This window comes from Haliotis cracherodii, unplaced genomic scaffold (genome assembly GCF_022045235.1).
Source record: "Haliotis cracherodii isolate W230 unplaced genomic scaffold, xgHalCrac1.p SCAF_5, whole genome shotgun sequence".
Classification (NCBI taxonomy): Eukaryota; Metazoa; Mollusca; class Gastropoda; order Lepetellida; family Haliotidae; genus Haliotis; species Haliotis cracherodii.
Window position 1 is genome coordinate 34,870,191 of NW_027266308.1, and position 25,341 is coordinate 34,895,531.

General features: G+C 42.2%; 1 protein-coding gene across 4 annotated transcripts in view; it reads right to left on the reverse strand.

Annotated features, from left to right (window-relative positions):
* Positions 1–11,614: 11,614 nt before the first annotated feature.
* The window catches only part of LOC139443313 (cyclic nucleotide-gated channel alpha-3-like), a 70,470-nt gene continuing 56,743 nt past the window's right edge, over positions 11,615–25,341 (reverse strand). For all 4 annotated transcript variants that reach the window (XM_071224293.1, XM_071224291.1, XM_071224292.1 and 1 more), the window contains 10 exons: positions 25,225–25,321; positions 24,493–24,601; positions 23,651–23,688; positions 23,274–23,383; positions 21,317–21,386; positions 19,374–19,429; positions 18,524–18,660; positions 15,933–15,991; positions 15,510–15,542; positions 11,615–13,861 (listed from right to left, as the gene is read on the reverse strand). In XM_071224293.1, coding sequence (XP_071080394.1) covers positions 13,190–13,861; positions 15,510–15,542; positions 15,933–15,991; positions 18,524–18,660; positions 19,374–19,429; positions 21,317–21,386; positions 23,274–23,383; positions 23,651–23,688; positions 24,493–24,601; positions 25,225–25,321 — 1,381 coding nt within the window. In that variant the 3' untranslated portion in view covers positions 11,615–13,189. The remainder of the gene's footprint in view (positions 13,862–15,509; positions 15,543–15,932; positions 15,992–18,523; positions 18,661–19,373; positions 19,430–21,316; positions 21,387–23,273; positions 23,384–23,650; positions 23,689–24,492; positions 24,602–25,224; positions 25,322–25,341) is intronic.

The window sequence follows — 25,341 nt, forward strand, 5'->3', positions numbered from 1 at the left end:
TAGAAAAACTGATGACAAACAATGAGGGCATACAGTAACTGAAGCTAACACCATTACCACTACCTCTGTGTAATAATACAGAAAACATACAAAATATATCTATCATATAAATAATCAGCAAATGGTAAACACTTGTTCAAAACTTGCACACATCATTTTCATTGACCCAGGTTCCATATATCACACTCGGAACACTAGATTTTCAAGGTGATCACGTGAAATTCATCTGTTTGCAATATCTGTTATGGCCACCATTTGAGTCCAAAACTGACTGGCATCATCATCCCATGGAAGTGATTAGACCCCAAATTGTTCCCTTGGGAATGTTAACCCAACTGTCGGAGGTTCCGTGGTTGTTGCTGACATGGCTGTTGTCAGTATTGCAGTGTGAGGTCGGACATTGTCTTGTTGAAAAAACCCCGTTTGTTTGTTGCATAATGGGAAGGCCGTGTGGCGGAAGAATCTTATCACTGTAACGTTGTGCCATTAAGTTCCCTTGCACCAAGTCTGTTCTACCAGCTCGGAGAGCGGAAGGTCCGGGGTTCGAATCCCGGCCGCGTCATACCAAAAGACGTTAAAAGATGGTACTTGTTGTTACCCTGTCTGGCGCTCGGCATTAAGGGGCTAAAAGAAGGACTGTCGGCTCGGAGTCAGTATACTGTGTCTGAGTGGGGTATTCACGTTAAACTGCGGCATGGTATCTCTGTGTGCCAGCACTATAAATCGGCATCAGTCCGGACTAGTACAAGCAACCACATAAACACACGTACGTGCACGTCGCTATATAGGTGCCAGAATCTTGGACGCGACGTTCAGCTCCATTTCACCTCGCCTCACCTGTTCTACCAGTGTAGAAGATGGCAGCCCACATCATCGCACAACCACCAGGCACCACCAAATCTGTCCACATCTGTCCAGTTTCCTGCATACATTGCCCCCGACGCCTGCAAACACGATGTCTACCATCCGCACGGCGAAGCATGAAACGTTACTCGTCACTTAACCAGATGTGTCTCCAACGCAGTTGTGGCCAGTCTCTTTGACCTTGACACCATGCAGGTCCGCTAAAATGACACTCGAACTGGTTGTCTCACGCGAATACCTTCAGCGCGTAAACCGTTCCTCAGTCTGGACTGATACACGCAATCTTGGCATTGTCGTAGTTGTAGGGGTGGTCGTGGTGGATCTTTCACGTAAGTGACGTAGCCGTATGAATCGATGATGTGCTTTAGTAGTGATACGTGGTGGACCGGACCTGGAAAGGTTCAGTCTTGTCCCGTGTATCCGATAACTGTTCCACAGTCTTGTAGTTGTGCTTGGAGCTAGGCGGAAAACAATGGCTATCGTGCATTTTCAGTTTATTCGAAGTAAATTCTTCCAAATGTACGATTTATCAAACAATATTGTTGATATTCATACTTTACAATGCTCTCTTCCGATATCTGTCCCTTCTGTATACAAAAAATAACATTTTTTCTTCACACAACTTGGCCTAGAAACTGTAAGATATCAGCGTTTTTAATGTCCACAATAGAACATGCATAACTTGTCCCAGTGATATTGAAGAATTTCACTTTGTACTTAAGTGTCCACTTCTATGCTGTTACTCATTCTTAGCAAACTTGTGGACACGTTAATCAAACATGTGAGCAGACAGAAAAACCCTGATTAAAAAAATCAGAACTTTTCGTTTGGGCGACGATTTTTAATCATCTGCTCCCGTTTTTCAAAATATGATTTTAGTTAATCATTTGTGATTAGGCGTGCCCAAAAGAATTACAATCTGCAAAGTTGCAGATGTCCAGTTTATTTGCCCTTTAAACAAAGTTACATGTGTAATTAGAAATATAATTGACTGTGCAAACTGTTCTCTCACTATTTGCACGTGTTCTCGAATCCTAAACGGTTGTATACAACGCGGGTCGACCAAATAAAATTGATAAGGGATCAAGTAAACACAAATTACAGTCACCTGTTGGCCTGTACTGGCAAATGTATTTCGAGACATATGATCTAATCAGCGAGCTGGAGAGGAGGTTTTGCGCAAGAAAGCTTCAAAACAGATGTTGGACTAGAAACCATTTTATGCTGCAGATAACAAAAGTCAAGTATCCTGAACAAAGCATACAGTAAACTACGGTTATAACGAACACGCTTATAACAAACTGACGGGTATAACGAGCTTACTTTTTTGGACACGACTATTTGCTGTAGTTATACTTTTATATGCTTATTACGAACTACGGTTATAACGAACTAAAATTAGTAGTCCCTTTGAGTTCGTTATAACTGTAGTTTACTGTATTTTGATTTCAAACGTTTTGAGGTGCTATCGCAGAGGCTTTCACAAACGATTGCATCTGTGTCTCAAGAGAGGGAATGCTTGATGAAACAAGTTACATTAGTTTATACTGTATATGATGTCTTGATCACATCTCGGGTTTTGATGGGCATGTTCAGTGACGTTCTCAGGCAACTCAAGATTTACCTGACAACACCAGTCCCTACTGCAACAGACCCCCCCAAGATCCGGGGTAGAATAGGTCTTCAGCAACCCATGCTTGCTGTAAGAGGCGACTAACGGTATCGTGTGGTCAGGCTCGCTGACTTGGTTGATACATGTCATCGTCGCTCAATTGCATGGATCGTTGCTCATGATGTCAATCACTGGATTGTCTCTTCCAGACTCGATTATTTTACAGACCCCCTTCATATAGCTGGAGTATTGCTGAGTGCAGCGTTAAACAACAAATAAAACAAACTACTGCAACATCTGAACGATCATTCTCTTGTCTAAGGAGACTGAAAACACACCTTACAACTTCCAGGACCCAGCAGGGTCTTAGCATCATGCTGTTGCACATTCACAAAGTGGATACTGAAAACTGATGCCGTAGGGACATTGCCAAGGCATTTGCACATGCAAACCAGAAACATCGTACCTTCTGTGGTTGCTTTGTATAGGAACTGTCGGAAGTAACCAACACTGCGAAGATCGCATGAACATGAATATGGAAATTTGTTTTTTTAGATTTCAGCTATAAAACCCCTTGACAGATGTCACTAATTGTTGCTACTTTTAAAAAGGAAAGACGTATCTGTACTTAACAGCCTGAATACAACTACGTCAACACTATACTTTATTTAGTGGTGATATGAACTGCATTGGACTCGTGAACACAATTTTTTCTCTACGCCATTTATTTTACTTGACTTCAATGTTTGTGGAAGATGACGTCATCAGCACACTTCATCAAGATATGAAAAATTACCCGTGCAAACTTGTCACAACTGGTCACCTTTTTAACTGACTCGAGGGAAATAAATCTTCTTGAACACACGTTATAATTTGCATTTATTTTTTATACAACTAGTGCAAAATGCCAGTCCATGAGTACTTAGAATATACGTAAAGTAGACGATTTGGTCCTTAAGACAATACAATAGCTGAATTGTAGTGTCACCAAACCCCCTTCTCGACTACGCACTCATTGTAACGGACATTTAGTTTTTAGTTTTACAATGTGAAGTTAATTTTTTCAGCATGTTCAGACTATGAAGCACCATCTATTCATGATAGTTCCTTGTATTATAAACATGCATTTAGAATTTGAACAATCCCTTGTAAATACATGTATACTGAACAGCAAAAGAAATGCAAGTCTGATATTCCTTTCAAGTTCCGTATAAAAACAAAACAAAAACCCGCGATTGGTGTCATATCACACTTTAATACAGTGAGAACTCTCAGTTTAAGAGTGAGTGAGTTGGGTTAAACGTTGCTTTTAACAGTATTCCAGTTATATCACGGCGTGTCAGCTTAATGTGGGAGGAAAGCCCGAAGTGATGCAAGTCTCGGATGTTCACCACGTTGGTGAAACCCACGAGCACGGTTATGGTGCTGACAAACCTAGAAACATAATCGAGGCGAACCGGGATTCGAACCCACAATTATAGTTTTCAGGCGTGCCCAAGGGACGCAACTCTGCACAGCGAATCGCGGCGCCTTAGACGACTGAGTCAAATAGAGTTACCCTTCGTAGTGAATAATGTCTCCACAGCAGTGTGTATGGCACCGGCAGTAAAACCTCGCCTCTTCGAGTTCCTGAGATGTGTGACCCTTATTATGAAGCGATCTTGTGCAGGTGTTGTAACCTGGTCGGCCAGAAGTGGTCGATCAACAACAGATCCTGTCCTGTGGTTACGTTGTGCAAATCATGTGATAGTAATGATGACACCCTTACTGTCTGGCTATAGCAGTTGCAGATATCCCGGCATGCAATATCCCAAGGGCCATTTGTACAGGCGGCAGTCTAGGCATCGCAGACCTCCTCCTGTGAATAGGAGCGGCGGGGTAGCCTAGTGGTTTAAAGCCTTCACTTGTCACTCCGAAGGCCCGTGATCGATTCCCCACATGTGCGAACCCGATTGGAATATTGCTAAAAGTGGCGTAAAACCATACTAACTCATTCAGTCTCGTGTGAATACCCAACCGGTATTTAATATCCAAAATGCACATGCTTTTACCCCGGACCATACCTACACGTGCATAATTGTTTTGGTTGTTCGTGGTGTGTGTGTGTGTGTGTGTGTGTGTGTAATGAACGTCATATTGCATGGCATGAGGTCATCTGTCATCATGTCTGCATCTCACAGATGAAGTTCAAGGTTCTAAGTCTTTAAAATGTGTCCTCGTTTAAGTTTTAATCACCAGGAGTATCGAGTGTATGAAATTAGTCGGATATTGCCATGCACGTTATAGTTCTCATGCCATGTACCTGGCGACATAACTTATGCTATGATCCTATTGTATTCTTGGAGGTTTTGTGGGAGTGGGAAGTAATTAAGACGTGTCAGAATCCTAAAACTATGTGTGTTAAATTGAAACGAAGTATCCTCAGATACTTGGCCTGTATAAGATTGGGACCAGCTGCCCTTTTCGTCCCAAGGCGTGGCTATTTTCGCTATGTCCTTCTTTAGGCAAACACGTAGGTCCATAGGCCATACTCTTCGTTTCCTGAGCCAAAATGAAAACCATGTTAGCACGTGTAATTTTTTTTATCATGATAACGACAACCCTTTGTCACTGTAATGGGGGTAAGCAGATGTACTGTATTTCAACCCCGGGCCTAATTACGGAAAATAACGCTTTCTCATTTAAAATATGTCATCCTAAATTAAGCCAAGGGTTAACGCCCTTTTACCTAACTAAGGGACACTTTTTGCTGAAGAAATCGGAAACTGTTAAGATCACTCCAAATAGATATCGGAATGGGCCTAAATACGGAATTATTTCTGTGGGCCTAAATTCGGGAAGCCACTGTACACCATTCAGAATCAGATGGTGAATACTGTATGAAGCGGCATGTAAATATTGTAAGCGAAGGGGATTGTAGAGAAAACGAGTGGTTTGGGACCATACGGCCAATACTCTATGAAGCGGCCTGTCTATATTTGGAGATGAAGACGATTGCATTGAAAACCATACTCTGCCATTATATGTCGGCAGATAAATAATTTCCTTGTCTACGTTTGTGGCTGAACTGTCATCTTCTTCAAACTTTTAAAAAGCTAGACGTATCAGATTTCAGTTTGTCCATGCACTGTTTTGTGTGAAAAGGAACATTTGTGTGTGGTGATGCAGTTAATGTACGCCGTTTTGTTGCACGGCGCTTTGTCATTTGATATTGCTTCATGAAATATCCACAAGAAAACTTTGCTCCAGAGGATCAGCACGGCGCGAAGAAATGTGTAGCATATACCTACCTATTGATGCAAGTACCTGTACTGTCATAAAGCTCACATATGTAACCCAGAAGGTTGGTTGGTTGGTTTGCTGTTTAACGCCACGCTCAGCAATATCCGGCGGTCTGTAAATAATGGACCAGACAATCCTGTGATTAATACCCCGAGCATCGATCCACGCAATTGGGATCGATGACATGCTTCAACCAAGTCAGCGAGCCTGACCATCGATCCCGGTATCCCAGAAGGAGTTTAAGTAGATATGTTACTTAAAACAGAACTAGTAATATGTTTTCACATCAATGACTTCTGAAACATTTGTTATTGTTGTCAAGGAACAAGAGCTATTATGTTGACACAATCATAGTGGTATACATGATAAACGTTTAAAATTTTAACTGACAAGAATGACATGAAACTCTTATGTTGGCTCATTATATGTTAGCAACGGTGACGCGGTTGCTGGACGGAATGGCATAGGAATTGTTTTGTATATCTACGGTGGTAATTAATATTTTTCATAATTAATCTTTTCAAAGTAACAGTTACATTGTTGTAATATTATTATATGATGAACTAGAGCAGTGGAGACTTGAGTTTGTTAAAAATTGAAACCTACATCATTGTAAGTGCGTAGTTTTTAGACAACCATGAATCATACTTCTCCGAGAATGCTTAGCGAACTGGATGTTTGCTGTTGTAGAGTGGCATGTCAGTTAGTCACATTGTACGAAAGCGCTCACAGCTCGCAACACGGAAACTGGGCCAACGGGTTTAGAGTAATAAGTTAGGATATGAGGAATATTTAAAAAATATTTACATAACGGTTTCTGCATTTAGTACGTACACATATCATTATACATATGTGAGACAAAGATATGATTTCTTTTGAAAATGTGTTGAAAGCTGTCTGCCAGTTACTCACATCATAGAGTTTGCTGCCTTCGATCACTGTGTCAGTGTAACGCAGGCTTAAGCAGCTACAACACCTGTGGTCAGTCACAACCACTACAGTGTCAGTATCACACACACACACACACACGCTCGCACGCACGCTCGCAGCACATATATGTATGGCGGCTTTGATGTTACTATCAGCTGATTACATGATCAAGTTACATTGCTACAGTATTACCACCATTATCATAATCATTTCATTGTCAACGATGTACACATATAATAATTGACGTGCCACTCTACTGGAGTAAACATACAGTGCGCTAAGCGTTTTCAGAGAAGTATGATTCATAGTTGTATAGAAACTACGCACTTAAAACGCTGTAGGTTTCCGCTGCTCTAGTTCATTGTATAATAATATTACACCAATGTAACTATTACTTTGAAAGAAATTAATCATGATAAAATATTTTAAAACTTTACCACTGTGGATATACAAAACATATTTTATGCCATATCCGCCAAGCCACTACCATAAATGTTCGTTCAAAAGTTGCTAACATATAATGTTCCAAGAGAGTTTTACGCTATTCTATTCAGTTAAATATAGTTTATAGTGAGTGAGTATGGTTTTACGCCGCTTTTAGCAATATTCCAGCAATATCAAAGTGGACAATCTTGTGGAATAATGTTATAGTGCGTATCCTAGCTATTGCTAAACACTGTGCCTGGAACCTTTACTTCATTTTGTTTTATACCTTCAGCCTTCCAGTGATGCAGATCACTCAGTTTAGGTACGCCCTTAGATTCGAGTTCACTGCAGTGATTACGACGTTGTTTGTTTTAATATGGTATATTTTATCATATTGCTGAATAAAATGTTAAGACACTATTAGAGGTCACAATATTTGCACGAATACCTTTGAAATTGATTTAACGAGAATATCTCATTGTCTGAGATGACGAGAGTGGCCAATTGTCTGAAATATCGGAGTGGTTGACCGTCCGAAATTACGAGAGTAGGTTATCGTCCCAGATAACGAGGGTGGCTGAGAACTCTGACCGCCCCAGATTTCAACTTTCTAAAACGATTTGGCTTCACTTTTACACCACCTCGTTTCCCATATCTTAACAAACGAAATCCATACAGAGTGAGTGAGTGAGTTGGGTTTAACGCCGCTTTTAACATTATTCCAGTTATATCGCGGCGCGTCAGCTTAATGTGGGAGTAAAGCCCGAAGTGATGCAGGTCTCAGACGTTTACCACTTCGGTGAAACCCACGAGCAGGGGTATGGTGCTGACAAACCTAGAAACATAATCGGGGCGAACCGGGATTCGAACCCACAATCATAGGTTTCTGGACAGCGAATCGCGGCGCCTTAGACGACTGGGCCAACCGTGCCCCCAAATCCATACAGAAAACAAATAAACTTTTGATAGTTCAACTTTGTTAGTGTAGATGCCAAGGCGCCTAAGACACGACAAGTATCAACAATATAATAGCACGATTTTATCACTTTGCCTTCGGACTTCCCCGATCACATTCGTTTTCGAGATACAGATATAGAATATGTGTTCTGAATAATTTGCTCACTTGTGTCGAGAATTAAGAAGACTCGACGATGATCAGAAAGCATCTAAAGGCGACACCTATGGAGGAGTCCTGAGATTTTCACGCAGAGAGCTGTTATACCGTTTAATGAGGTTAAGAGTGGCTGATTGTCGGAAACAACGCGAGTGACGTCTCTAGTGCTCTAATGTACAGTATGGTCACTACACGATTGTTTCGTAACCAGTGTTTATTCAGGTCTCCAGAGCGCGCGTTAATGGGGTCTTATGTGTCGGACATAATGCTTTGTTTGTGTCTTTCTTTGTTTGTTTGTTGTTTAACGCCGCACTCAGCAATATTCCAGCTATATGACGGTGGTCTGTAAATAATCGAGTCTGGAACAGAAAATCCAGTGATTCACGTGAGCATTGACCTATGCAATTGGGATACGATGACATGCATCAACCAAGTCAGTGAGCCTGACCAACCCGATCCCATTAGTCGCCTCTTACGAGCCTAGTCGCCTTTCACGACAAGCATGGGTTGCTGAAGACCTGTTCTATCCCGGATCTTCACGGATCCGGACAAAACGCTGCAATATGTGAAGCGTGTGCTTGTTCAGGACGATAGTACCAATGGTCGATAGCGATAGCAGTGTTAGGTCTTCAATTGTTTGTTGTCTAAGGCCACACGCAGCAATATTCCAGCTATGTGAGATCGGACTTCTAGATAATCGAGTCTGAACCAGACACTCCAGTGATTGACATTATGAGCATCGATCTTCGCAATTGGAATCCGATAACATGATTTAAATAAGTCAGCGATTCTAACCACCAGAGGGCGGTCGGTTAGTGGTTAAAGCGTTCATTCGTCACATCGAAGAACTTGGGTTCCATTCCCGACATTGGTACAATGTGTGAAGCCCATTTCTGGTGTCCCCCACCGTGATATTCCTGGAATATTGCTGAAAACGGCGTAAAACTAGACTCGTTCGCTCACCCTTAACCACCAGATCCCGAAAATCGCCTCTTACGACAAGCATTGCTTGCCGAACACCAATTCCAAGTCGGATCTTCAGGGTTTCAGGCCTCCAAGCAACCAGGGGCACGGATGTCCCAGTCGTCTAAGGCGCCGCAATTCGCTGTGCAGAGTTGCGTCCCTTGGGCACGCCAGAAACCTATGATTGTGGGTTCGAGTCCCGGTTCGCCCCGATTATGTTTCTAGGTTTGTCAGCACCATACCCTTGCTCGTGAGTAGTATAGTAGTATAGTTTTTGGTTGATGGAGGTTGAGGGAAAATAGGGAAGGTGATTGGCTGATCCAAGTCACGTGATCGGATAGGATGGCTCATGCATCAACAGCGCGTCGGGAAAGGGGGGGGGGGGGATGAAAGGTGTGTGTTTATAAGGCAGAAAAGAATTCATAAGAAAACAAAAGTAAAGGGTTATGAATAGAGCTATGTGTATAGCGTGCTGCTCTAAATAGACACACCGCGCTTGACAACTCACGTGGCCTCGTCGTTTCAAATAACCCGCGCTCGCTAGAGCGTGCGATCTGATTTGATGAATACAGGGTGTGTGTTGAAAGTACATCATATCACAATAGAGACGGGTTGTGTCAACATGATATACGCCGGGTAATGTAGGAAAAAAAAAATGTATGTCTAGCTGGATCAAATTCATCTTGTACGGTCTACACGTTGTACACCATGAACGTTAGACAACCTGTATGGAACAAAATATAGACAAAATAGATAAGACTTCACAATCAGCAAGCTAGCAGTGTAGTTTACATTTAGCGCGCAACAACGAGGTAGTCATGTCACCCTGCATTGACTATAACGCTGAAGGCAGCCGTATTTCGAATCACCCGCGCTGCGTACTATTGTGAACCATTTGTAAAGAATTATTCAGCCCTGTCCCGACTTGCATAGTTGATGTTTCAATGCTAGCTTTTCCATTCAACGCGATGACAAATAAGCCCTACGGTTTGAGTTTTAACCGTGTAACATGATGTGCACAGTTTTACTTCAGATAGTGCTATTTTGAAAATAGATAGAAAACTGATAAGTACATGCACAGTGTGACGGCACGAAGCTAGGTTTGTTGGGAAAGTGATGGAAGCAATCTATAGGACATTTTCATGTTTACAATACTCACCCTTAATTCGAAGAGAGAACAGAGTTTATCATGGAAAATTGTTTGACGAGGAAAATGTTTTATTGGAAATATATGTCGAAGCAGATTTATTCATAGCTAATGTATAGCAGAGAGACTAAGCGACCGACCGCCCATAACAATGTCAACATACCCCAGCCTTACAATTAATGTCAACATACCAGCCTCGTCTGAAGCTTCCCATGCATAAATTGTGTGACCATTGTCCTGTATTTATGAAATGTTAGGGAAGATGTGTTGTACATTTGTTATTTTAAAAGGGAGTTATTTCAGAGAGGATATATATGGGTATTCCCCTCATTACACCTTTCCTTCGTTGGTGTCTATTAATGCATTTAATGATGTAGGAAAGTATGTCCGTGTAGATGTTGTACCTATATCCGAACACGAATGTATGACGGATCAGCCAGTCACCTTCCCTATTTTCCCTCAACCTCCCTCAACCAAAAAAGGTTTCTGCGGACTGAGACTATACTACTCTCTTTGGTTTCACCGCAGTCGTAAATGTCTAAGATCTGCATCACTTCGGGCTTTCCTCCCACATTAAGCTGACACGCCGCGATATAACTGGAATACTGTTAAAAGCGGCGTTAACCCCAATTAACTCACTCACTCACGCCAAGCAACCATGGCAAACCTGACACAATTAGGTCATATTGCTTTCACTCAGTCTCTGATGTCGTTATAAGACGCTCATTGGGTGGGTACCAACGTTCTATCACAACGCGTTAGTTTCATAACAGCCAAAACAATTGTTTAGTAAGATCTTCAGCATATTGTTAATTTTTTCCATCAAAGAGGCTTGAAGAAGTCTATTACTTGAGATGGATTTAGATTTAAATAATATAAATTTTGATAATACAAAAAAATTACTGTCACATAACAGTTGAACGAGTCCGTGTCGGCAGTGTGGCATGTCTTATAATTTTTGTTTGTTTGTTTGTTGTTTTAACGCCGCATTCGGTAATATCCCAGTTATATGACGGCGGTCTGTAAATAACTGAGTCTGGACCAGACAATCCAGTGATGGACATGATGCGCATCGATCTCCGCAATATGGATACGATGACATACATCAACCAAGCCAGCGAGTCTGGCCACCCGATCCATTTGGTCGCCTCTTACGACAAGCACAGTCGCGTTTTACGGCATGAGTTGCTGAAGACCTATTTGACCCCGGATCTTCACGGATCGAAAATGCATATCAACAGAAAAACACTACTTCAGAATAGAACATAATCTGTAATTGAACGTTCTGAGATCGACAAACATATATAATACAATGTGTACAAAACAAACAAGCGATTCTCGAGTAATTGTGTACAGAAGTTAAAAATGCCATACAGTAATCCTTCTGTATTAATACTTGTAGACCTGTTTCATAAAGTCCCTCCCCCTTTTTGGTTATACGAGGGTTCATTGATAAGTTCCGCCCCTTGCATAGAAGGAATTGCACGTTCTTCAGGTTTGTCCATTTCCTAAAGGCCATGGGGCCCTGCTTATTTCACCGACTTGTCACAGAGAAACAATTTACTTAATTGACTCAACTTTATGTGGCTATACCTCCAAGACGTCATGTCCACAACAAAATATTTCACTTTTACGTAATTCCCTCTGTATGAGATTCAGAACCTTTCAATCATCCCCCGTACCTTGCGACACGGACATGTTACTTAGGTTTATGCTTGACTAGTTTCAGTCAGCACCGACCAACTTCTCACATGATTCGACATAAGCATTCATAAAAATCCTTTGTTTTATGCAAATGGAAAACAATTACTTCTTCCATCCCATCATGCGTATCTCTTGTCTTAGGTTATAGCTAAAGGAGAGCTATGACCAACTTCATATTTTTATTTGATACAGTAAAAGAATCCAAAGTAACACACAGGCAATCGGAAAAAGATTCAAATCTGATTTAGCATCCTTAAGAGGTGGATTCTGATGTTTTGATGAAAGTGGATACATATGTTGAACGGTGATGTCAATTTGCACCCCCAATCTTCCAGTACTCGTCTTTTTGAATCAATTTACTATTCCTTTGAATCGATGGACTCTGAGAATATATGGACATGTCAATTTGAATGCATGGACTAGTCAAAATGAATCTACGAACTAGTTCATATTTTTTTCAACGATCAGTCTAATCGAATCAACGGACTAGTTTAAATTAACCAACCATGAGTCTGCTTGAATCAGCTGACAAGTCAACATGAATCCACGAAATATGCATTATGGAAAATGAGTCTAGGACCGTATATCAAGATTATAAGAAGCGTGGTGCACGTGCCTTGTAAATCATCGTGTACATCAACATACAGCGCCATCTAGTGGCCACACGTTGACGCACACTCTTGTCAACAACACATCTCGTTTATCTGAAACGGATACATATCACAGTATATGCTTTGGCTTCATAACCCTCATAGCGTGAATGAAATAAATCTGCCGTTCATTATGTCAAATCACAGAATGATATTGCGTAGGAAATTTGTATAATGGCATGAAACTGGCATTCATATAATACAAACATTTGTTTTTTTGCTTGTTGTTTAACGCCGCACTTAGCAATATTCCAGCTATATGACGGCGGTCTGTAAATAATCGAGTCTGTAACAAACATCACAAACACGTTCCAATGTTCTATACAACTGTCAGACAACTTTTGAATTGATACTTCATTATGAATAGAATATGATGGTTCACACAGACATCCAAAGTGTCATTGACCATGCCGTCTCTCAATGTATATATCATATAATTAGAATGGATGACTCGAACACGGTGTCTGCGTGGCAAGCGGCGACGAGCGGGATGTGTATCACAAGTCGTCGATGTCGTCGATGGAACTGTTGTCGCTGTTGGAGCTGACGTCGCTCAGGATGAGACCTGACTCCGACACCGAAAGCAACGAGGAATCACCAAACACGGCGTCTAGTTCCTCCAGGAAGTACTGATCTATTGGAGGCGGAAGTGGCTCCTGATTGGCTGGTTGGCTAAGAAAACTACTTCCGTTTGAGTTATTCTCCCGTGCGCATGTGTGAAAGTTTCCATTTTTAACAGAGTCGGTATTGCACTCATGGAGATGCGCTTCTGCTGACAGCAGGTCCATTGAGTGAGAATGAGACGAACTTGATGAGACACTATCTTGGTGCAAGAGACATCTGTGGTATCCGTCTCCGAAAGAAGTCCCCCTTGAAGCCCTTCGGCCGAGGTAAAGAATGTCTTGTGCTCCTCGAGTTTTCAAGGGGGACATTACTCCGTTATTGCACTCCCGGACGTCGTGCAAGCACTGGCACGTGAATTCCTGACCCCGGCTCGCGTAGGAGTCATCGCTCTGAGTACTGTCCTGTCGTGTGACGTGATCCCGGACGGAGACTGGTAGGCTAGAACTTCGACGGATGCGCAAGACGGTTTCCAGTTCCGTCACCCGTCTTGTGGCTTTCTTTAAACATTTGTCTTTTTGACGAAGCCTCCTCTGATATTCCTCACACTGCAAAAAAAAAATGACTCTGGATAAAAACCAGTTTAAAACATTAGCGATATAACACCTTATTCACTTCTAATCGTCAGACCTCAATATGCAATTGGACCCACTCTTGGGGTTGCAGTTACATGTATTAGTTAGTCCTTTAGTCCTTTATATATGTTACGTTCAATATCAACCCGTGATGATCCGGGTTAGAGTAGTTCTTAAGCAAACCATACTTGACGTAAAAGGCGACTATGCTTGTCGTAAGAGCTAGGCGACTAACGGGATCGGATGGTTAGGGTCGCAGACACTTGGTTGAAGCATGTCATCAGATCCCAATTGTGTGAATCGATGCTCATGATGTCAATCACTGGGTAATCTGGTTCAGACTCATTTATTTACAGACTGCCGTCATGTAGCTGGCATATTGCTGAGTGCGGCGTTAAACAACAAACAAACAATTAAACATTCAATATCAGTGACCATGCAGAATACTGAGTGCCCACTATTTTCTGTTGTTTTTTTTAATTATCGGATGCCTGAGTGTGGGCAGCCATGAGTTCACTCAGCTTTGTAAATCCCTAACTGTCGACACTGCTTGCACTATCAGTGGTTGGTTTTTCGACACTCTGGCCATGAACGCTCTGAGACATGGCAGGTTGCGCGTCGTTACGCCCCAGTGGCTTCTAGCCATGCTTATGTTGATTGGTCACTACGGATTGTTTGCATGTAGGGTACCATTCGTGACCAACTCGTGTTATTCCGGGACAAGCCGAATAGCGACTCGTGCCCCTCTCGTGGCCATTTTTGCAACCGGGTTCCGTCTTAGCGCAAACGGGCATACCTAAAACAATTGTCAACTCGTTGCGCAATGGTTCACATATATTTCCCCATATATCATTTATATTTCAGATGCAATTAAAAGCACATCAGGACATGCGAAATTATACAGTATGATTGAACACATTTAACTGTGTCTTGGGTATATTTTTAGATGCAAGACATATGTAAAAACAGAAATTATTTCTGAGGGATTCTTTGACAAAGAACTTAAAATCATACGCGCATTCTGATTGGTTTGTCGTATTTTCGCACATAACATTCCTCGATAGGGGGACGAGTCTTCTTGCAGGTTACGGAAAGGGGCGAGTGGTGACGAATGTTAGGGTAGACCTTGATTTCGAAGTATTGTGAAAGCAAAACATCGTTGTTTGAAAGACCATATCCCAAATAGTGTCTCCCTCGTAGCTTCACAACGTTATTGTGTCCATGCTCGTGGGCCACACCCAAAGTGTAAACGTCAAAGATCTGCATCACTTCGGGTTTTTCCAACATCAAGTCGACACGCCGTGGTATAACTGAAATACTTTTCAAAGCGGCGTTGAAACAAATTCGTTCAGGACGGTATTGATCGTATGAACAGCTTCGGCCTTAGACGTTCTTGTGTCCCCTTTGCATGGTTAGCAATACCTATCCGTGTTTATACTGATAATTATTTCAAATCAAGTCTACCAAAGATGAGGAATGTTAATTACTACACTAATTATAGAACGTTAATGAGTCTACCAAAGGAAATTGGACCAACAGCCGACGATCATCTTCTGACATTTCCATCATCAACCAATTTTCAATTACATTTACACCAGGTCAAATACACGAAGAGGCTCACCTGGCATTTCGCCTTACTGTTGCACTGCGAAATCTGAAACACAAAGCACAGCTCGGATCTCATCAATTCTAGTATGTTTTTATATTCTATTAAACTTTAGATATTACACTCATCATTTCATTCATTCGTTCTTTGTACTATAATATATGAAAATAAAGCTTCTTGAGTCCTGTATCTGTTATGAAATTGCACGACCTTGAATGACCCTTCGACCATTATTTTGTTTTATCTTGGGATCTAATATTTCCCTAAAGATATTTTTTTTGGTATAAAGTCATTCCATTCATTATTCACGAAGGCTGTGAGTTCTGTAATATTGGACATGATCAAAGACAGTATAATTATGTGTGTGTTTTGAAGAAGTGAGCATAATCCTCCAAAATCCTTTTTGGCACATGAGGAAGAATAAGGAGAGACAGGTACCTGTGTGAGAACCGTCTTCATATCGCCGATGACCTTGTGTAGCTCGCTCATTTCTTGACCTGCACAGTTGACGGTTGATTAGGATAAGGGAAACGATATTACATCGATACATTAGGCCATTTTCCCATATAGTATTAGTTGTAGACCTAGAGGAGCGTTGCTTTCACTAATGCTGACCTATACTTGAAGTTCAATAGGGAAACAAACATGTTTGTCCTAAACCTTTCATATTTTTTCACATTTATGGAATTGTGTATCAGCCTATAGGTAATAAATAAACCCCCTGATGAAACCGTTTTCACCGGATGCCAACTGGCTTATACTAGCAACTCCACTTTAGCCGTCTGTAACGTCGGTAATACTTGGTGTGGCGGCGAGGTAGCGCAGTGGCTATAGTTTTGGCTCGAAACGCCGGAGACCCGTGTTTGATTCCCCCTGGGTACACTGGTTGATGCCAATTCATGGTGTCCGACGTCGTGACATGGCTTGCTTCAAGCGCTGTACATACTACGCATCCATTCACTCACAGTAACCTATGGTAACCAATCAATCACACATCCATCCCCATCCCTTCGTAATGGAAATATTCTTTACGAAATAACAGGAGTGATTTCGCCGTCTTATTGAAGATATTCACAGCGAATTTCCTTGTAAAAATCTGAGAAAGTCTACATCCATGTTTGATGGTGGCTAAACATGAAACAAACAAGAAATTGTTATTTGATGGCGATGTATTTATATGGGAATCAGTTGTGTTTTGAACCTTATGTTTCGGCGGCTGTTTTCAGTCTCGTAACGTTATGCTAACGTTTGTAATTTGTGTGTCAAACATAATTTTTAAGAGTATACATGTACTTTCTTTTGCCCGGCAGTTTATTTTAGTGCACCAACAGGACATACACAACTGATAAACTCCACATGCTTCGCGGCATATTATAAATTTTAATGAGGAAGGAGAGTTCAGCGTGACTGTCCATTTCCACTTTTATGGAATCCATTAGCACAAAGATCCTTGCATTTTCAAGGGGCGCAACTCTGCAGAGTGTATTGAGGCGCCCCAGACCGCTTGGCAATCTGTGCCTCCCTGATGTTATGTAGGGATTCCAATTGGAAGAGGCATGGTCGCAATCGTCACTTAATGTATGTTTAATGTTCGTTGAAAGTTGTAGGGCGGCTTGTATCGATGTTCGACACTAGTTGCGATCGATCTGATGTTTAAAGGCGCCAGCTGGCTAGTGCATGTGCTGCTTTGGTCGCCATATGTCGCCTACAATCGCAAATGCCAACGAAATGAATAGAACTAGTATATACTTAAACATAGTTGTGACTAACCAGACACCAGGCCCCTGTATAGGTGTTCAATAGAAGGCTTGGCAATGCGTTCAGTTTACAACCTGTCCAGAAAGGCAAGAATCCAACGTGTGGACCTCTGTGTAGATAATAGTCTGATGTACAAGGTCTATGGCGTCACATTCCAGACAGATTTCTAATCGATTGCCCTTTTTCTGTTTTCATATTTCTAAGATGTTGGAATTAGACTTAACCGGACGACAACTTCATTCAGTTACGGACCTGGTTAAGAGTGAGTGAGTTGGGTTTAACGCCGCTTTTAACAGTATTCCAGTTATGTCGCGGCGTGTCAGTTTAATGTGGGAGGAAAGCCCGAAGTGATGCAGGTCTCAGTCATTTACCACTTCGGTGAAACCCACGAGCACGGGTATGGTGCTGATAAACCTAGAAACGTAATTTGGGCGAACCGGGATTCGAACCCACAGTCATAGGTTTCTGGCGTGCCCAAGGGACGCAACTCTGAACAGCGAATTGCGTCGCCTTAGACGTCTGGGCCACCCGTGCCCCCTTCTGGTTAAGATACTTTCCAATGCATTTATCAACTGTGTGACTGTTAAGAGTGGTGTAAAAACCAGATTCACTTATTCAGACACACACTGCAGTGTCTTCGCCGGGTCGACAAGAGCATAGCATCTAGTTTACTTCATCTTTCACTCTCATCAGAAACTCTTATCGAAACACCAGTTGACTCGAATATTGACCCATTCGGGTAACCCAAGGTCCTATATGTTTATAAAGCATCTATCTCGAAGTGAGTGAGTAGGGAGTTTCAGTTTTAGTGTTATTCCAGCCATGTGACGGGGGGACTAGAGGGTACACGAATTGGGTTTCACACTATACCACTGTGAGGAATCTAACCTGGGCCCACTTGCACAAAGCGATCTTAGCGCTAAGACTATTGTAAGCCTATGCTAAAGTATGGGAGTTACGATCATCTTAGCGCTAAGATCGCTTTGTGCAAGTGGGCCCTGGACCGTCGCTGTGACGAACCACCGCTTTGATCCCCTGGCTGTACCATATCCCCTCTGTCTCGAAACTATGGTTTACTCGAATATTGCTTTATCAAGTTACGGCGTTAATAACTGCATCATACATGCTAAAACAACCCCCCCCTAAAACCGCGACACCAACTGCAATTGCATTTTAAATATACCAATCCTTATTCCTTTACCACAATTATCTGTTGGCTCAAAGCTCATCACAGGTATCTTATACTTGTTTAGAATAACGATTATATATACCTCGTGCAGATATGAGCTTAGCAAACCCTTCTTGTCTCATGACGTCAGCAAATATGTCACGTGCTCGCCTCTTGGGGGTGGTGTTGGCCCTGCGGGTGCCAGCGTCCGACTTCTGTACCCCTTTTGTCTGCATCATCCTGGGGAATAACAGCTGAGTATACATCCCGACACCCTGATCCAACACATCAATACACAAAGCCCACCGTGACTCACAGCCCACGGAAATAATTATGTTGAGATTAAAAACTGTAGCGCCCAGGTCAGGTTTGGTTGGTTGGTTGGTTTGTTGTTTAACGCCGCACTCAGCAATATTCCAGCTATATGACGGCGGTCTGAAAATAATCGAGTCTGAACCAGACAATCCAGTGATTAATATCATGAGCATCGATCCACGCAATTGGGATCGATGACATGCATCAACCAAGTCAGCGAGCCTGACCACCCGATCCCGTTAGTCGTCTTTTACGACAATCATAATCACTTTTACCGCAAGCATGGGTTGCTGAAGACCTATTCTACCCCAGAATCTTCAGGTTTGGAAAAAGAGTTATTCAGACAGGTTCGAGCGGGGTAATTTTAACGGCTCTTCATATTTCATTCCTATGATAAATCGTGCCATGTGTGTGTCATACGTGCACATTACACACTGTGCTATCAATGCCGCATATTGAAGAGATACAAAAACATTTATCATTGGCTTACTGGATAACATATTTCTTTGTTTAGAAACAATTACTATCACAACGAACCTTAACATGACATCCGGCCAACATCTGAATCACTTGAAAGCGATTGGTCCTCAAGGCAAGTGGCACTTAAAGATTTGTCTGGTCAGGTGAAAGGTACTTACCGTTCCTTCGCCTGGGCCTCCAGTATTTCTTTTGCGTTTGGGTACTCCACAAGGGCCTAGGACAATCAGCATGTGTATAAGTAGCATGTTTGTTTGTTTGTTGGTTGACGCAACACGCAATATTCCAGGTATATGACGGCGGCCTGTAAATACTTGAGTTTGGACCAGACAATCCAGTGATTCACACTATGAAATAGGATCCACACCGCCGGGTTACATTGACATACAATCAACCGTGTCAACGAGCCTGACTACCCGATCCATTTGGTCGCCGCTTACGATATGCATAGGATGCTGGAGATGTATTCTAACCAGGAATCCACAAATACATGTCATACGATATGATGTCATATCAGTATCTGTCTGGTCAGACGCAGCCGGGTAGTTATACCTGTTACTTCCGGTGATGTCATGACTCATTTGACTGAAGTCGGAGTCTGAATCTGTTAAACGTTAGTGCCTAGACAACATAATAAATACAAATACTTTCACCCACAAAGTATCATTAAAACCTTGATTTTGGTAGGAACATCTACACAAGCAAGAACGCAAGCAAAAACGCAAGCACACACGGTCAAAATATACATGTGTCCATCAGCGCTACAACGTGTAAATTTAACAAACGAAGTGATAAAGACTTTTCCTCCTGTCAGTTAAAGGTATACTTCATAATTACTACACAGACCATTCAATATTTGCAACATTTCTAATTCAACACAATTACTAACAATACAAAACCCATCTCCAGATCATCTGATTTATTTGTTTGTTGTTTAACGCCGCACCCAGCAGCTAGTGCAGCTATATGACGGTGGTCTGTAAATAATCTAGTCTGGACCAGACACTACAGTGATTGACATCATGAGCATCGATCTACACAATTGGGATACGATGACATGCATTCATCAACCAAGAGAGCGAGCCTGACCACCGATCCGGTCTGTCACGTCTTACCACAAACAGGGGTTACTGAAGACCAGTTCGTATCTGAAGAAATAGGCTAGTGTGGTTTTTAGGTCAAGGAATATGAACAAGAATTGTGCTTGATAGTCCCACTGGCCGAGATAGGTGCTCGACTCATGCGTTAACTACGCAGTCAATATCCCAAAGCCAGCTGTCGCTCAGAGAGTGAAACTGTCTGTCGCAGGGTTATAGATTCTTGCAATCAAATATCCGTCAGTGACAGCGACCGGATTGTACTAATTTTCCAGAAACACAACGCAACACAACGCAAAACAATGACAGCCCTGGTTTACCGAACATATCAGGATATATCAGGACATATCTTTAAGGTTAAATCATTACCTTGTGTAAAACTGTACTCATCCTTACACCAATTAATTGATCTACTACATTGTGCTATTGTCATATTAAAGTGAGTGAGTTTGGATTTACCCAAAAAGGGTTTTTTTATATTTGATTCACATTGGGATCAAACCCCGATCTTCGGCGTGACGAGCTAACGCTTTAACAACTTGGCTAAACAACCTCCCTTTGTCTTTCTTTGAAAGACATGATAACCCCAGATACTAGTATAACAATACTCATATGTTAATGATAATAACTTAAATAATAGAGAGATCAATTATTGCGAGTATTTTCTATAGAGCCCACTGACATATGTAGAAGACAAAGAGCTCTTGCTATTTCATAATTTGTCACCTTATAAATGTTTCATAATATGGAAATGTGACATTGAATATTCCACACTATTTGGTTTTAAACAGCCCTTCTCCCAAAGGAATATGACGCCTTGAGTTACAGCAGTAGCACTGATACATCTGTAAAACTTCAAGTCAATAAAAAATGAAATCAAGCATTTTATGCTTCCAAGTAAAGTCAAGGTTGAATTCAACAACATCATGGCACAATAACATCGCCGGTGCGTCTATTGTAAAATGTTCCTTATTTATTCGTTTTGCATAAACAGTTTTGTGACTCACCGAAAGGAGATCTCGACGGGACAAACACAGTAGCTCTGAGTAGCCGATAGCCCGTACGTCCGCTGTACGTCTGATAAAAATATAGGCATGAATGTACACAAGCCATTCAAATACGATCTCGAACATGTTTTTTTGCGGAATTGGACCGTATAATTCCAGAACAGAACGTATGGCTCTTTAAACGGAGAAAAAGGAGATTTATAGCATTAATAAGTCCATGGCAGATACCATCGGTTTGTTACTCAATGCTCTAATGTTGTGTGATAAATAGAACCGTGTCGTTGCTTGCTCCTGGTTTTATAGTGTACATGACGTTAGATTACATTGTCTTTTTGCATGCAGCGAGGGATTAAAATCGTTCGCGCTTGTAACGGGGAACGTAATAATGATCGTAGCTGATCATTGGAAATATTGGAGTGCAGGATGAGGTATGCGTGTAGGCTGCAAGTGGAATGTCGGAGGACTTCGTTGTGGTGTAGGCTGCAAGTAGAATGTTGAAGGACTTTGGTGTGGTGTAGGCTGCAAGTGGAATGTTGAAGGACTTTGGTGTGGTGTAGGCTGCAAGTGGAATGTTGAAGGACTTTGGTGTGGTGTAGGCTGCAAGTGGAATGTTGAAGGGCTTTGGTGTGGTGTAGGCTGCAAGTGGAATGTTGAAGGGCTTTGGTGTGGTGTAGGCTGCAAGTGGAATGTTGAAGGGCTTTGGTGTGGTGTAGGCTGCAAGTGGAATGTTGAAGGTCTAGATCTTTGGTGTGGTGAAGGTTAAAAGTGGAATGTCAAAGGACTTTGGTATAGTGTAGGCTGTGTGTGGAATGTTGAAGGACTTTGGTATGGTGTAGGCTGTGTGTAGAATGTTGAAGGACTTTGGTATGGTGTAGGCTGTGTGTGGAATATTGAAGGACTTTGATGTGGTGTAGGCTGAAAGTGGAATGTTGAAGGTCTAGATCTTTGGTATGGTGTAGGCTGTGTGTGGTATGTTGAAGGACTTTGGTATGGTGTAGGCTGCAAGAGGAATGTCTAAGGACTTTGGTGTGGTGTAGGCTGCAAGAGGAATGTTGAAGGACTTTGGTGTGGTGTCGGCTGCACGTGGAATATTGAAGGACTTTGGTATGGTGTAGGCTGCAAGAGGAATGTCTAAGGACTTTGGTGTGGTGTAGGCTGCACGTGGAATGTTGAAGGACTTTGGTGTGGTGTAGGCTGCAAGTGGAATATTGAAGGACTATGGTATGGTGTAGGCTGCAAGTAGAATGTTGAAGGACTTTGGTGTGGTGTAGGCTGCAAGTGAAATGTTGAAGGACTTTGGTGTGGTGTCGGCTGCAAGTGGACTGTTGAAGGACTTTGGTGTGATGTAGGCTGCAATAGGAATGTTGAAGGACTTTGCAGGGTGTAGGCTGCAAGTGGAATGTTGAAGGACTTTGGTGTAGTGTAGGCTGCAAGTAGAATGTTGAAGGACTTTGGTGTGGTGTAGGCTGCAAGAGGAATGTTGAAGGACTTTGGTGTGGTGTAGGCTGCAATAGGAATGTTGAAGGACTTTGGTGTGGTGTAGGCTGCAAGAGGAATGTTGAGGGACTTTGGTGTGGTGTAGGCTGCAAGTAGAATGCTGAAGGACTTTGGTGTGGTGTAGGCTGCAAGAGGAATGTTGAAGGACTTTGGTGTGGTGTAGGCTGCGAGAGGAATGTTGAAGGACTTTGGTGTGGTGTAGGCTGCAAGTAGAATGTTGAAGGACTTTGGTGTAGTGTAGGCTGCAAGTGGAATGTTGAAGGTCTTTAGTGTGGTGTAGGCTGCAAGGGGAAGGACGTTGAATTTGATGTAATCTGCAGGTTGAATGTTGAAGTACTTTAAACTGCCTGTGGAATTTTGGGCTTCTTTGAGACAGTGCAAGGTTGAATGATGAAGCGCTTCAGTTTCAATTTTGATCACATTACATTCAACTGAACAGTACACTTTGGTAATATCTCACCTGTTCTGGCCGTCGTCCAACTTGAGGAGGCTGATCTCCCCGAAGTAGTTTCCCGGGGTGAGGATGGCCACCTGAGTCCTCTGGCCCGCCACGGCGCTAGGGACCAGGATCTGGGACAGACAGTCAGTCGATCATTCAGTGCCAAGTATACACCTTCCCACACTTACCATGAACAAGGACACAAAGGACTAACGCAAGGACATATTCAGGCAATATCGCAATACATGGGCCTCTGTCATGGGGCTTGTAACCTTGTCATCTCTATTATCAAAATATTACTTAGAATATATGTAAATTATATGTATAAAAATTTATGTTGTACGGAAAGCCTGTGGAATAATATAATGGAGTTATGTAGTTCATTTGTACATACGTACCTCTACCCTTCCATGGTTCAGAATGTACATTTCACGACCTGAAAATAAAATAAAATGAGTGTTTTCCTTATCTTCGTTTAGTATACATATGTGCATAGTGGGAACGTCCCCATGGACTTCCATACATACATGATTTTACATCAGGGAGCACCATGATACAGTATTGTTTCTGGGCGCAGACAATTGTGTTTGCACATAAAAGTGGAGGTTGTGAATCTTTATTCTCTTGCGACTGTTAACAGCATTATTTAGAAACTAACACATCGTTTGAACCATAAAGATCGTTACACATCTTTTTTACGGTTTTACTCAGCTGTTGTGAATTGCGTTGTATGTGTCTGTCCTAAGACTCTGCCCAGATGAATAAAGTCGCAAAACTAATATGTTCATCAGCCTGAAACATCTCGGAGGATGAGTCCCTCATTCAGGAGATGCATCATGCTGTTTGACTTTCTCTCTCATCGTTCTATCACGTATACATGTCTATCTGAGACCTATCCGGCAATCTATCAATGCTCTAGCTATAGGCTTTCTATATGGCAAGCCTTTGGACCTCGGATCTCCTCATATTAATGGACTAGACCACAGGCCTCTCTGTTTTAGAGACGTCTCTTAAGGATCCAAGGTACCAATGGTCCAAGGATCCACCTCATTCGTCAAATACACCCCTTGTCTATGCATCTCTCAGGGCGCTTACAGCTACACGTCAAAACACAGCCCCAAAAGGACGGCTATGTGTGCACGACAGAGTGTAAACCTGTGTGCCTTTCCTTCAAGGCCCTACCCCCTACACACCAAGCAGTAGCCCCCAAAGGGGTGACTGTGTGTCTGTAATGCTGTACCTATCTCTCCAATGCGGCAGATGTAGTCCCCCGGAGAATAGATCTGGGGCCGCAGTTTCAGCACCAGCTCCCTCAACAATCCTTCCTCGCACTCCTCGAAAATCTTCACCTGGACAGCAATTCTTGATCTTGTATATAGTTGTATGATATGGTCATATTTAACAGCAATATTGTCAAGTGCACTTCACCTTGTTTTGAAATTTAAAAATATAATCCAGTTATTTTCATGATTATTTTATGCAGAAGTAATAAACAAATGTAAGATGACTGTGCATTATGAATGACTTCGTTATTTCTGGAGGCGACGGGTGGTCCAGTGGTCTAAGGTGTCGCCATTATCTGACCTGGGTTCCGACCCTTATGCTGTCTAAAATTCTAATATCACTTGTTCGAATATCAGATTCGCTGTCATTGTGGTTATTACCGAGGGCTTGTTTCCAAGTGATTAACGTCTAAAACTTGGATAACTTCAGACTTTACTCAGGATTCGATATTCCTAAGTTCGAATCCCAAATTCTTCCTAAATGTGATCCTTCGTATAACGACAATGTCAGAGGTTGAAGGTTACACCATATTGTCTTCGGTCGCGTCTCTTCGGACCTTCCTTCCAAAATTCAACCAAGAGGTCGTGATGTAACGGAATACTGTTCAAAGCGGCATGAAACTCAACTAACTCACTTACTCAGTTACGATGAGTGGCCATGGAGTTGTCATTTGCACATCTTGTATTACCTTCTTTAGTGTCTCCAGATGTACATGGATGGCGATCTCTGTCCGCAGTCTCTCTGGCAGAAGTTGCAACACACTGGGCTCGTCTATAGCCTTGGTCCTACCAAACACAGATACACA